This window comes from Rattus rattus, chromosome 5 (assembly GCF_011064425.1).
Source record: "Rattus rattus isolate New Zealand chromosome 5, Rrattus_CSIRO_v1, whole genome shotgun sequence".
Classification (NCBI taxonomy): Eukaryota; Metazoa; Chordata; class Mammalia; order Rodentia; family Muridae; genus Rattus; species Rattus rattus.
This window is the reverse complement of record NC_046158.1, coordinates 43,321,190-43,335,330: the sequence shown is the minus strand read 5'-3', so window position 1 is coordinate 43,335,330 and position 14,141 is coordinate 43,321,190. Positions and strand designations below refer to the sequence as shown.

The 14,141-nt window shown below is 40.6% G+C and overlaps 1 protein-coding gene across 2 annotated transcripts in view; it reads right to left on the bottom strand.

Moving 5' to 3' along the window:
* Positions 1-14,141, bottom strand: part of Csrnp3 (cysteine and serine rich nuclear protein 3) — a 176,201-nt gene that overhangs the window by 139,790 nt on the left and 22,270 nt on the right. For both annotated transcript variants that reach the window (XM_032903411.1, XM_032903410.1), the window contains one exon: positions 1,180-1,267. In XM_032903411.1, the coding sequence (XP_032759302.1) occupies positions 1,180-1,192 (13 nt within the window). In that variant the 5' untranslated portion in view covers positions 1,193-1,267. The remainder of the gene's footprint in view (positions 1-1,179; positions 1,268-14,141) is intronic.

The following is a 14,141-nucleotide window of genomic DNA, read 5'->3' as shown; positions in this document are numbered from 1 at the left end:
GGAGAGATGCTAACCAGAGATAAATTATGGTTAGTTCCATATGGTCCCCCGGTGCTGGAACTAACTCTAGGGACCAGTGTGGCAAGGTGCCATGCTGGAATGGCTCCAGGACCCCCTGGATCAGAGAGTACTTGGGGACAGTGTGGAGCTGCTGGGATAAAGATACCCCGCCCGCAGTGTCATGTGGCCCTACGGGTGCCAGAGCTAGCATGGGATATCTTTTTAAATATTTACTTCAACAGACATGCACTTACACACATGCACATACACCATCACACATGCACTCACATACACACGCATCCATACACATTCACACACATGTACACACACACACACACACACACACACACACACACACACACACTGCTTTGAGAATGTCATACAATGTATCTTGATCACATTTAGCACCAACTCTCCTCAGGATACCTCCCAGATGCACCCTCTACCTCCTCTGCCGTGCTCCTCCTTTCTTTTATTCAGAACAGCCTGTCCCACAGCAGATGCCTGTTTCTCTCAAGTGTAGGGTCTGTGAACTAGCTCTCACCACATAACTCTGGTTAGCCTGGCATGGGTGCGTAGAGCAGGCTGGACTTACAGAGACCCACCTGCCTCTGCCTCCCAACTGCTGGGATTGAATGCATATATCACTGTGCCTGCTGTCAATCTAATTCTATAACACAGAAGAGATAAAGCATATAGACATGCCTAGCATTCATTTTCCTGCAGTTGGTGCTATCTTCTAAACACAAGAGCAATTGTAGGTAGGAGTAGTCTTTAGTTAAAAAAAGAAATTAAATCACTCCTAATGGAATTAAATAGTAGAATTCTGGTATGTATAAACTCTCAAAGAGCCAAAAGATATGTTTAAAATATGTACTTTAGGAGCTTGAGAGGGAGGCTAGTGGTTAAAACACTGGCTGTTTTCCCAGAGGACCCAGGTCCAATACCCAGAAGCCACATGGCCGCTCATACCTGTCTACAATTCTAGAGTTTCTGACACCCTCACGAAGACATTTTTCAGGCAAAGCACCAATGCTTATAAAATAAAACGATATGTATATACATTTCAAGTAAGAACATTTTTGCTTTCCCAGATACACGTTAGCCATCATAACCTGAGACAATGACATGGCTATATTCGATGTTGGAAGCATGAGAATAATAATGGGGGCACCTCACCGTGAGATCTCATGAAGTTCAGTATCCTCCGAAGAGTCTATGCTTCTGAGAATATCCTTTCAGGCTGCTGATATCCTTTTATTTTTTCCTAAAAATAAAACAAATTACGAGGAAACCATGTTTCAACGTTACATAAAATTCTACTTTCAAAGAGAAAAACTGACTACAAGATGCAAATGTATTTGTTACAGGCAGAGAAGCAATGGGAATCTTGAAGTATACACAAGGCATTGGGTATAGAAAAGGACAGCCTATTGCATACAATATAGTGGAGGAAGAATATTCCGGAAGGATATTTCTAATGACAACTTTGACTCATTTATTACTGTGTTATGAAAAAGATGGTAAAGGTGTATCTCTTTTGTTAACCCACCGTACATTAGATTATAAATTCTAACCACTAGGATATTCCTATAGATAAGGCAAACAAAATTATTGACAAAACGCAGCTTTTGATGGTTGAAAATTACAGTGGCTGATTTTTTTTAAATTTACTTAAAGAAAACTATTTAATTAGGAAATTGACTCACGTATGCGCCCAGGTTCTCGGATAACTTGGGCTTCCCAGGAACAAACTAAGGTCATCGAGGTAGTTCAGTACTACAGTGAGTAAGTACTTAGCCTGGCAAAATCTCGAGTTCGATTCCTAGTACCACATAAACGTGAGTTCTTTAGAATAAAGACCTACTAACCAGATCTTATTCCTTTTAAAATTACATTTTATTATACATGTTGAAGTGACCAGTGCAACGGGTTTGAAGAGGTGAGGAAATCCTTGCGATACGGATTGGAAATTTAATCGAACTAAGGTGCATGTAATCATTTTCTCTAGATCATTAATAAAAATTTTACCCGCAAATGTTTAGAAAAATATTATGCGATAAAGAATAAAAACCAGCAGGGCACCGTGCTATACCTAGAATCCCATATCCAAGTGAGATGACTATTGGAATCTAGGGATGTGAGAGCAGCCTTGGCACACAGAGAGACCATGTCTCAGAACCAGACCAATTTTAAAAATCCGTTCTCTAATCACGAAGTAGAGAAGCCTCGCATGGCTCTCCTTTCGCTGTCTCTCAGTAGGCACCAGTAGCAATAGCTAGTGGAGAAACGCGACAAATGTCTTACTCGAATGAAGAAAATAAGCAATTTGCGCTGATCATTTGAACAAACCTGTAAGGTCGAACATCTGTACGAAAATAGTCATCTCAGGAAGACTTTGCCTCCAGAGAGCCGTCCCTTTATTATTACTAAACATACACAGGCAAGAACAGAGCTTTGGAACAAACTTGGTTATCTGTAATACAGTAGCGCAGAAATATCAAAGTGAAGCCAGCAGAAGTTCTGGGTCCACTTTATTTCTGAGCAATCTTAGGTCCATTAGAACTAAAGTTATCTCAAAAGAACTGATTCAAGACTTATTTTTCAATATAATTTTAAATATCTCGAAATTCCATTGAGAATAGTAAAGACTCAAATGACAGCACATTAGGAACCAGGGAAAAATAACTTGAGTAAGACTTTTTTTTTAAATGTGTGTGTGTGCAGCAAAGAGGTATGTGAAGTGGGGTATGGGAGAGTGTGGTATGTGTGTGTGTGTGTGTGTGTGTGTGTGTGTGTGTGTGTGTGTGTGTGTGTGTGTGTTGATGTGTGTAGGAGCTTGTGGCAGTCACAGTCAATCTCAGACGTTGCTTCTTTTACATTCACGATGCACCATTTTTGTTTTTAAAATGTACATGTGTGTTCACATGTGCATGAGGGTATGTGGGTACCATAGCTTGCAAGTCCCACAGTGTGCTTGTGAAAATCAGCAGGCAACCTTGGGTATCAATATTTAGCTTCCATCTTGTTTCAGACAGCGTCTCTAATTGATTGCTACAGCATACACCAGGCTAGCAGATCTGTGAGCTTTGGGGCCTCTCCTGCCTCACCTCCTATATCTGAGCGGCAGCAGCAGCAGCAGCAGCAGCAGCAGCAGCAGCAGCCCTATCTAAACTCTGTTCTTTTTCTACCCCCAGTAGCTGAAGAGAAAACTGGGACTAGAGATAGCAAAGGTCTTACTGGCATAACTTTAAACCTGTGATCTCAGGCTTTAAATGTATGCCCAGTAGTACCTGTGTTAATACATGCTTGAATTGTGAGATATGAATATCTACCTATATATCTATATATCTAACTACAACTAAATTTCTGTATCTACACGTCCATGCGTGTGTGTGCGCACGCGCACACACACACACACACACAATCCTTTTAAATTTTCCTCCCCGCCTCTTCCTTTTTCTCATCTGTTTATCACCTCTAGAAAGATGAAGATACCAGAATTCAGGTCACCCCATTTGCTATCACCATTCCCCTCACTTCACGGGGATCTCTGTATTTTTAACCTTCAATCCCAACATAATGGAGACATTTCTCTCTACTACCTAAGAACAGTTTCTCCTCTGTTTTTCTTTTTTCTTTTTTTCCTTCGGAGCTGGGGACTGAACCCAGGACCTTGCGCTGTACCACTGAGCTAAATCCCCAACCCCACAATTTCTCCTCTGAAGCCTCTGATTCCACGGCCTCTCCCTGCTACGTCTTTAAGGCTTCAAGGACACCCTTTCCTCCCCAATGGTTTTATCCATTTTTCTCAATCATTAACACCAACAAATAAATGTGCTTTTCTCTTACTGGATCTTCCCATCTCACCATCACCAAAACTTCTCAAAGAAGGTCATTCCCCAGCTCTCAGCAGAGATTCTACACTGAAGTCATTCAAACCAGGCTTCATCTCCGCTGTACCATGAGGACGTCCTTGGGTCAGCAGTAAACGTGAACATTTCTGACCCACCAGAGACTTGTCCGTTCTTAACACCATCAACACTCAGTAGAGTTGGACTAAGGTGACTACTGTCAATTTCTTGAAGTATTTTATCACATGATTGCAAAGAGTGTCTGTATTCTTCTGGCTTCTCTCCGACCTTCCATACCAGCTTTTCTCAACCTTTTTAGCCGAATAGTTTTGAGTTGTTTTCTTATTCTAACATAATAAACAATTTCTAAGACCATGTCGTTAAACAGTGCCATTTATAAATAAACCTAAAAAATTCAGGACTGTAGACCGAACTTCTACCATGGGCTTGAGAGTAGCAGGCTCTTTATATTGTATTTCATAGTTGTACTTGAATAGCCAAGGGCCTTCGCATATATGAAACGTCCACAGAGACAGTAAAGAGGAAGAAGAAAGACAGCACAGCTTGTCTCCTCCAGGTTGTCTGTTTTGCTTTCATTCAAAGAAACACCATAACAATGTACATTTATATTTTTTAGATATGCGGAAATGAGAGTGTGTCTGCCACCTGTGTATGGTGCCTACAGAAGAAAGCAAAGGGTAAATGAGCCCCGGAAACTCAGGTTGCTGGAAGAACAGGAAGTCTTTTCAAAGTATTTTTTTAAATTATAACATAATTACGTCATTGGTTTTGTTTTCCCTTTCTTCCCTCCAGTCTTCCCCATATCTAATTATGGCTTCTTTTTTAAAAAAATAAAACCTGTATATATATATATATATATATATATATATATATATATATGAATGACACACACACACACACACACACACACACATAATACCTGCTTAGTCTGTAAAATGTTACCTGTATGTATGTTTTCAGGAAGTCAGCATTAGATAACCAGTTGGTATGCTCTAAGCCACACACACTCCCCAGTCCCAGTCTCCCAATCAGTCCAATAATTTGTCATACTAGAAACCTACTATCTCAGAAAAATGGTGAATTCTAGGGTGGAAATGATAGAACTCCAAGATGAACCTGATTTAGTTCAGAAAGAAAGGAACACAAAGTATGCATAAACACGTCAATAGCCAGGCTGAGGTTATAGCTCCGTAGTAGATCATCTGCCTACAGCGCTTGAAGGCTAGGATTTAATCCCTCGCACCAGGAAAAATGAAGGCAACCCAACAACTACCAGAAAAACATCAGTGGCCAAAGTTGGAGCAATGTAGGTAACACAAATTAAGTTACTATACTGTGCACTCAGAACCCAAGGAATAAAAAAAATGAACGATCCTGTAGTAAAATAACTAACTAGAAAACTCTCTTACAACGATTTCCACACATAGAGAAGCACAGTTTGACTCCCACACCTGACAAAGAGGTGAACTGGGTTTAGTGAGTAAATGAAAGTGAGTCTGTGGAACTGACCAAGTTGAAGAAGGAGAAGGATTCATGGCGTCTAAGTCAGTGTGCTGTCTCAACTGGATCCTTGATCAGAAAGAGAATAGTCATAAGTAAACTGTAAAATCTGGTGGGAGTTGTTTAACAGCATTGTTCCTTGTGATATTTTCTTGGTTTTGACAAGTGTGTCAAAGTGATGTAGGAAGTTAATACTTGGAGAAGCTGGGCAAGTCATTCAAAGGAAATCTCGTTGCTTTGTTTGTAAATTCTCCATGAATCTAAAGTAATTTTAAAATAAAATGACTGTTTCCTGGATAAGAATACAGGTCAGTGGCACAGTGTTTGCTTAGAGCATATGAGAAACTGGGTTCAATTTTAAAAGAAGAAAGGAGTCTGGGCATGGTAGCATGCACTTTTAATCTCAGCATTCGGGAGGCAGAGGTAGGTCGATCTCTGAGTTCAAGACTGGCCTGGTCTACAGAGTGAGTTCCAGGACATGCAGAGCTACACAGAGAAACCTTGTCTGGAAAATGAAATGGAACAGAAGGAAGGAAGGAAGGAAGGAAGGAAGGAAGGAAGGAAGGAAGGAAGGAAGGAAGGAAGGAAGGAATGAAGGACAAACCAGCAACTATGTTATTCTTGGTGCATGCTCAAAGGACTCTGCCAGTGTCCACACAGAGAAACTAGTCACCATAGTCAAATGATGGAATCAAGTCCCTGTCAACAAATGAAAGTATAAAGAAAATATGATATCCACACACAGTAAAGTTTTATCTAGCCATAAAGAAAGAGTGAAATTTAGGGTTTTGTTGGTAAATAGAAGAAACGGGGGTCAACCTATTAAGCCCAAAAAACAGATGTAGAAAAACAAGTATCACATGATTCTCACATGTAGGAATCCTGGATTGTACTTAGATACAACAAAACCATATACTTTAGAAAAGATGTGTGAAAATAGAAGTGGGCCTATGTGGTAGAGAAGAAGGGATAAAGGAAAGACACACGTGTAAATATGGTCAAAACAGAAGCCATGCTTGAATGAAAATATATTATGACACCAACACTGCATACATACAATTTTTTTTTTTTTTTTTTTCTTTTTCTTTTTTTTCGGGGCTGGGGAATCGAACCCAGGACCTTGCGCTTCCTAGGCAAGCGCTCTACCACTGAGCCAAATCCCCAACCCTGCATACATACAATTTAAACCAACTAAGGAGACAAACATTATTTCTGTCATACAAACTGTCCCAAATTTAACCACCTAAAGCTCTTTCGGGTTAGCTCTTGTATGACTTCAATATAACTAAATATATATAAGGCACTGCACATCAAAAGCAAAAATAAAGCCAATATAAAGCCATTCATTATAAGAAAAAAAGTCTATGAATCCTGTCAGCTCTGCCTTCGAGATGTCTTCAATATGGTTCGTTCTCACTGTATTCACTCCTGACCCCACACCGCTCCATGTCCCCACCTCTTTGTGACCTGGTCTTGCTTCTCTGTTGCCTGTGTCTGTTTCCTGTCTGCCATCTTCTGCTCGCTGCTCTCCCCTCTTGAAGTATTCTCCTGCCCGATAGATTGATGGCCCACTCCCTGACTTCATCAAGCCTCTAAGGTTCTCTTTGGACAAGGATTCCATTACTGACTTAATCTAAGCACCCTCTCTTCCTATTTTCTAATCCCACATCCTTTGTCTAAATCACGAACATGATGTAACTTCAATTGCTCGCTCATGATCTACCTTGACTACTTATATAAATATTAGCACAGAGAAGTTATTTTGTTGAATAAATAAAATTTTGCCAGGATGTATAGAAAACATTGTAATTGTACCCCAAAGTGTAAAAGTGTGCATTTGGCCTCATTTTTTAAAAAGCAGTATGCTAGTATCTGTATTTCACTTGAAACAACTATTCTCAGAATTGAAGCAGTAATATGTAAGGACACTTAAAATCTTAAATGTACTGGGGCATAGCCACAGTAAGACTGAAAACTACAATAGAGGGAAAATTCTTTCACAGAGGAATGACTGTGAAATAATTTCATATGTTGGAATGTTATATAATGATTAAAAAAGAAATAAAACTATGATCCCTAACATTGAGAATTCCCAAGAAGTGCTATACAGTGAGAAAACAAGTTTTCAGAATAATGCATATGATTCATGTTTTCACAAAATGCTTTTATGGGAATGTGTATATTTGGCTTAAAATATGAAAGGTTATAAAGCAGGCTGCAGGGGTTGGGGATTTAGTTCAGTGGTAGAGCACTTGCCTAGCAAGTGCAAGGCTTTGGGTTCGGTCCCCAGCTCCAGGAAAAAAAAAAAAAAAGCAAAAAAACCTTATCTTTAAAGCAGACTGCAGAAGAGAAAAAAATTACAGGAGGAAGAGAAAAAAATTAAGTTAGGAAAAAGAGACCTTAACAATTTCTATGGTATGAAAATAAAACCATCTGACTGTGTAAAAGGTATCTATTCTTTCCAATTAATTTTAAAGTGTAGAAGTAACTACTTATAAACATACTTGCAAAAGGACTGGACAGTGCCCACCATTTTTTAGACAATTTTCAAGAATATTTTGGACTTTTTCAAGTTGATATTAGGGTGGAGAATGGTGCTAAAATTGACCAGGTTTCCAGGAAATGCCTAAGTCAGTTCTTATATTACAGATAGTCTGGGGGAAATGTCTACACTTACCACTGTATGGTGTACGTTCATGCTCAATCACCTCTAAGACAACCACTTCTATCTGGCTAACTACCATGAGTGAAACTCTTGAAACCATGAGTGAGCTCTTCAGCATCTGCTGGCTCAGATTCTGATTAAGTCAGCAGCCTAAGGTGCTTGACTAATAGTTACAATGGGCATCGTCTTTCATGCATAACTCAGTCTAGAATGTAGTAATGCCCAAATAATGCCTTAACTGATAGCTACGGATTCCTTGACAACTTTTATTCATTTTAAGAAGGAGGCCTAAAGGCTGGAAGGATGTTTGAGCAGTTTAGAGAGCCTGAGTTCAGTCCCTAGCACAATGTCCAACAGCTCATAACTACCTCTAACTACAGCTCCAGGGGATTCGGACGCCGTCTTTTGGTTTCCACAGACATTGCAGTAATTGGACATGCCCACACATATATTAAATAGAATTAAAAATAATGACACCAACCATTCGAGGCCTTCTAAATACTATAGGACTGATGTACGCAGGAACTCACAGAGACCGTGGCAGCACACACAGGGCCTACACAGGGCTTGCACAGATCCAATCCCGATGGGGTCAGCACTGAGAGCGGAAGTGGACACAATCCCCATCCTTGCTGCTATTTACAATTGGTAACCAATAGCAAAGGGATAACTGGTTTTCTCCAGCAGGGTCACCCCAAGTATACAAACCACTTTTAGAGGCCGACCCCATGCCCAGGAGCAGATGAGCAATACAAACGAACTCAGTGGCATCTACTGAAGGGTCTTCATCTCATAATGCTTTGCAGGACATTTTTGGTTCTTACCTTACAGATCTTTTGCATATATAATGTTAATATGTTTTCCAGTTTTGAGATTTTTATGGGATTCCTATATCTACAAACGTGTGTGTGTGTGTGTGTGTGTGTGTGTGTGTGTGTGTGTGTGTGTGTGTGTGTACATTTCTTATGCTTTGTCTTCGGTTCTTTTTCTTATGATTGTTTTGTCTTATTACAGTTTGTCTTATTTTATCTTACTGAAAGAAAGGAAGTGAATTTGGGTAAGAGGGTCAGTGGCGTGAATCTGTGAGGAATTAGGAGAGGGGAAATATGTAAGCAAAATATATTACAATGAAAAATCATTTTCAAAAAAAAACAGGAAAGAAACTATTTCAAAAAGAAGGAAGCCAGGCATGGTGGCACATACCTTTAATCCCAGTACTCAAAGAGGCAGGTGGATCTCTGTGAGTTTGAGGGGCAGACTACATAGGGAGTCTGCACAGTATGGGTCTACATACTGAGTTCCAGGGCAGCCAGAGCTGCATACTGAGACCCACAGAAAGAAAGAAATAACAGACTTTCTGATGAAATTATGTCCTCATCCTTTCATACTTTCCACCAAAGTGAGATGCAAGAATTAGGTCAAATATTTCTCTGTAGAAAATATCCAGCACCTACTAAGAATTTATACACTTAGTCTTTGCTTTAGGAATACTGCATGCTGTGGGGGGAAAAGGGGTATACACAATTAGGTAGTTATAGTCTAGCCTCATATTCATGTGCTTGTGACATAATGGAACACATTTTTCCCATGTCAAGCTTAAGGTGAAAAGAAGGAACCATTCTAGATATCACATAAGGAATTTCACCACAGAAGCCCTTTTTAAGGAGACTGCATAATAAAATTGTTTTTTTTTTTGCTATGAGATAAACAATAAATCTTGAAAGGAAGAAAATTGTAAATGGAATTCTAGAGATGCAAATTCAAGAATCAAGTATTACTGTCATGATAATGTGATAGACAGTCGTTAGATCTAGAGTAACAAAGAGTAGCCTACGTCTTTATTTCTCACCTCTTTGACTTTGGGTAAATTACTTGACATCGGTTTCTCCATCTATTAAATGTAGACATACTCTTCTAATTTTACGATTTGTAGTGAAGCTAAAAAGACTCCTAAGACGTGCAACTCATAACAAAATCTTCACACACCACACCTCTTATTCAAATAAAAAGCCTTTGTTAAAATAAAATGACAGAACACGTGTTATAAATGTTTAGGTCGTCATGCTTATTCATGCTTATTTACTATGAGATCAAACATAGTATCCTGACGACCGTGTTTTTCTTTATCCTTAGTTCACAACGTGTGAATCAGTGAAGAATGCATAGCTGAGAAAACGGGCCTCTCTTAGGTTCATTTCTGAAAACCAAATCATAGGAGGTAACCTAAAAGAGGAAAGAGCTTACACTGAGCTAGTTACAAAAGATCTGATAGCGTTGAGATGCCAAATTGTGGGGCGATGGACCTTGCCAGTCAACTTGCTACCTTTGAGTTGGTTCAGAGTCCCAGGCACCCACGCCCCTACCTGAGACGGTAGGTGGCTCCCCTGATCCCTACTAGATTCCCGGCCTGGAACACGCGCCACATTTCCCACATAAGGAAACATGACCTGCAGTCGCGTAGCCCAAAACAGAGTTCTCCATGCTAGGTATCTAGAGGCCCTGAGGGTATAGCCAATAAGCTTCCGGTCCCAAACTATTCTCCTGACTAATGGTATTTATTTCTGGTCCGCCCTGAGAAGTTGGTATGAACATAAACCGTATGGATAAACGTGGACAGTCTCTTTCGTCAAAACTGCTGTGGGAGCATGGAGAAAGCTTTTGACTACAGAACCACTGCCTAAGTCTCCCACAGAAGACTGCTCTGCGATCCCAATCATTGCTAAATTAAGGACTTTTGCCGATGATCTAAGCTAAAGTTCCCACCACCCCCCAGGCCAGAATGGTCATCCTTAGCCCGTGGGCCCCTAACTAGTTCCCAATTCCATTCGACCCAGTAGTGTCTGAATGTCCAGGAATTTGGGAGCCTCTGGTCCCCCATAGAATCGTGGATGTGAGATACTTCGTTTCCAACTACTCCCCAGGGGTAACTAGATGTGGGGAGCTTGGGAACCCCTGCTTCAGCCTCTCACATCCATGGCTGAGGTTTTCTCACCCCCTGAGCATTGTCTCAATGCTTCCCTAAAGCCAAGCACCTGATGGTGGAAGCAGTGCAGGGTAAATGCATCTCCCCATTTTGTCTGCCCAATTCCCACATCCCGGTAGCAGCAGGGCAAAACGTGGACCACAAACTCCCTGTGCTTCACCTCCCCGTCGGCACTTCCACTCCCCATTGGCAGGACAGAATGCAGACTCACACCGAATAAAGGGAGAAAGCTAAGATGCTCACAGGTTAGCAACAGAAGAAGCGGTCCTTACACATTGGACTGTGGTACACAGTAGGAAAGGGTCATCTACGGTGCCTGGTGCTACTGAGTAGGAACCAAATCTTTGCCAACAACGTTGGGATATGGGCTAGGGCTGTTGTGACCATCCCCCTCCCCCAGCCTCCATTTTTCTGCATGTGCCCCTTATCTGCTGAATCTAGCAGGCATGGGTAACCAGTAAACTGGCAGGCACAGAAATACAGAAATATAATTCACAGAGAAAGAGCAAAGTTCAGCTATGAACACATCACAATAATCCTAAACAGCGAGGGCCAGGGGCATATGAACTTAATGTTTACTCACAGGAGTTGTATTAGATCAAGCCAGATCAAGTACACATAAATAGTGGTGGGTGGGACTTAGGAAGCCCCCCCACAACTGAAGAGCTTTTGGCAACTATAGGCTGCTGGGGAATGAAGAGTCCTTTTTCTTCAGGAATGAGGCTTATGAGAGACGACATCAGGTACACTAAGCATGTTCATGTACACGCAGGTACACTAAGCGAACTCTGTGTGCTTTTTAAATAGCTTATAAATCTAGGAGGAAAAAGTGAAGCAATAGGAGAAGTTAGAGGGAAAAATTAGAGGTGGTTTTGCTCAGAACACACATGTATCTATAAATTATCAAAGACTAAGAAAGGGAAGTGCTAGCTAGCTTGCTAGCTGTACATGTGCATAGGAGGACAGACTCTTCCACAGGTCAACTGGGAAACCTAGGGCCCCTCTATCATTGAAGACAACCCAATTTCTCCATACAGAAGACAGCCATGATACAGTGGAGAAGGAAGCAGCACCAATCCCAAGTTCACTTTTGCATGGTAGAATCTTATCTCCGTGTTGTCTGTTAGACTCACTGAGATGCCTCTTTGAACGTTAGATTGCACAGGCCTCCTGCCGCTTCCAGTGCAAATTCAATATAACCCTAAGTATTAGCTCTGAATCAAGAGGCGCTGGGACAAACATCAGAAGAAATGGAACTAAGTAATGGACTCAGTTATACATTGCCAGCAAGAGAAAGCGAGTTAACGTGGTTAATGTTGGCAGGCTGTCACTGACCGTAATACCGTCTCTTTTTATCTTAAATAGGTTATTTAAGTTGAAAAGTAAAGAAAAGAAACAGAATGCAGAAAGGTATTCTCTCCCTGTCTATTCCACAGGAGAGCCACTTGTAGTCTGATTGGTGTCTGCTAAACAGACTTCAAAAGGACACATTCGTGCACCCGATGGAGACATCAAAAGACAAATTCCCCACCGAGATGGAAAAGTGCAACTAAAGTTAATGGTCGCTACAGAGGGGCAGTGGCTCAACAGGGCGAGGCTGGGCTCTCCCACTTCACCCTACCTTCAGGAGAAACGAAGAGGTAGCATGAGGAATAAACTGAGAGAGGATTGGTCGCCTAGCTCTATCTGCAAAAGCACGGATTGGGCCGAAGCAACACCGTATCCCTCTCCCATCCAAGCACCGCATCCCTGCCTTCCAGCGACGCTGACCTTCCTGTGCACCACTGCCAGTTAGTGTAAGTCACGGGAAGAGATGGGGTTGGGGATTTAGCTCAGTGGTAGAGCGCTTGCTGAGCAAACGCAAGGCCCTGGGTTCGGTCCCCAGCTCCGAAATAAAGAAAAAGGAAAAAAAAATGTGGAAGAAATGTGGATAAGTTTTGCTTAATTCTTGGAAACTGGAGTTGACATTGCTGTTCGTTTTGGCTGAGTCAGACCTTAGTCATTCTGCATGAAGAAGGAAGTCAGAACCTTCAGACCTTTCCAAACATCTGACTGCTTATGGTTGCACCTTTACCACGCTGTAGTTTCTTAGGTACAAGGGCTAACTTTTTCTCTACTGCATACAATGTTGTTGCTAAAAGCTGTATTTTTTTTTTCAGAATGATTCTATGCACCCAAACACAGGCACACAAAATAAATTAATTGGTAAGTAATTGAATTTTTTTTTAAAAAATGAACGTTTTCAGAATAAGCTTAGATGAACATACACTGTAACAATTTTATATTGGAAAAATAGTTAAGTCCATCATCTTAGCAATTAAGATAAAATGATCAAATGCACCGGTAAGTTATTTGATGGGGCTTCATACTCTTCATTAACCTAAAACTCTAAATGAATGAATGCATCTTTAATACAGTGCAAAGTAATCGATAGCCAAATTGAAGGGTGTCCTGTGGGAATCACTTTAAGTTAACTAAAAATTAAATAAATAAAATAAACAAACGTACCCATACCTTTCCTCATACTAAACACAGCCTGTCAGAAAGTCTGCCTCAAAATAAAAACAAAACACATTTAAATCTTAATAAACACTACAAATAAAACTATAAAATTCTACTTTATATAAAACAATAGCTAGGCACAGTATCATTTTCTGAAATGGAAAGATAACAGAAGATTAATTGGTCACAAACGTACCTAGCTATATCTAGATATATGCCTCTATATCGAGTCCACTTGGGCGATGTATCCAGCAAATAAACTCTCAAACATTAAAAGTGAACATATAATGGGTCAAGTTTTATATCAGTCACTAAAGGTCTCCCCTGAGGTTTAAATATGAACATGTCATTAGTGTTAAGTGATGAATTCTAGAAAGAGCTTACAGAAGTAGGAAATACCGGTTAGTGATTAAGGACACCTTTTGCTCTTACACAGGACCTTTAAGCACCCACATGGTTTAAAGACACGCAGGCAAAATATTCATACTTGTGAAGTAAAATGAATAAATCTTTAAAGAAAAGTTGACAGAGGAGGAACAGGAGGAGGAGGAGAGGAAGAAGTGTAGTTACTATACATGAGCACAGAGAATCTTGTTAGGGAAAAAACGTGTATGAT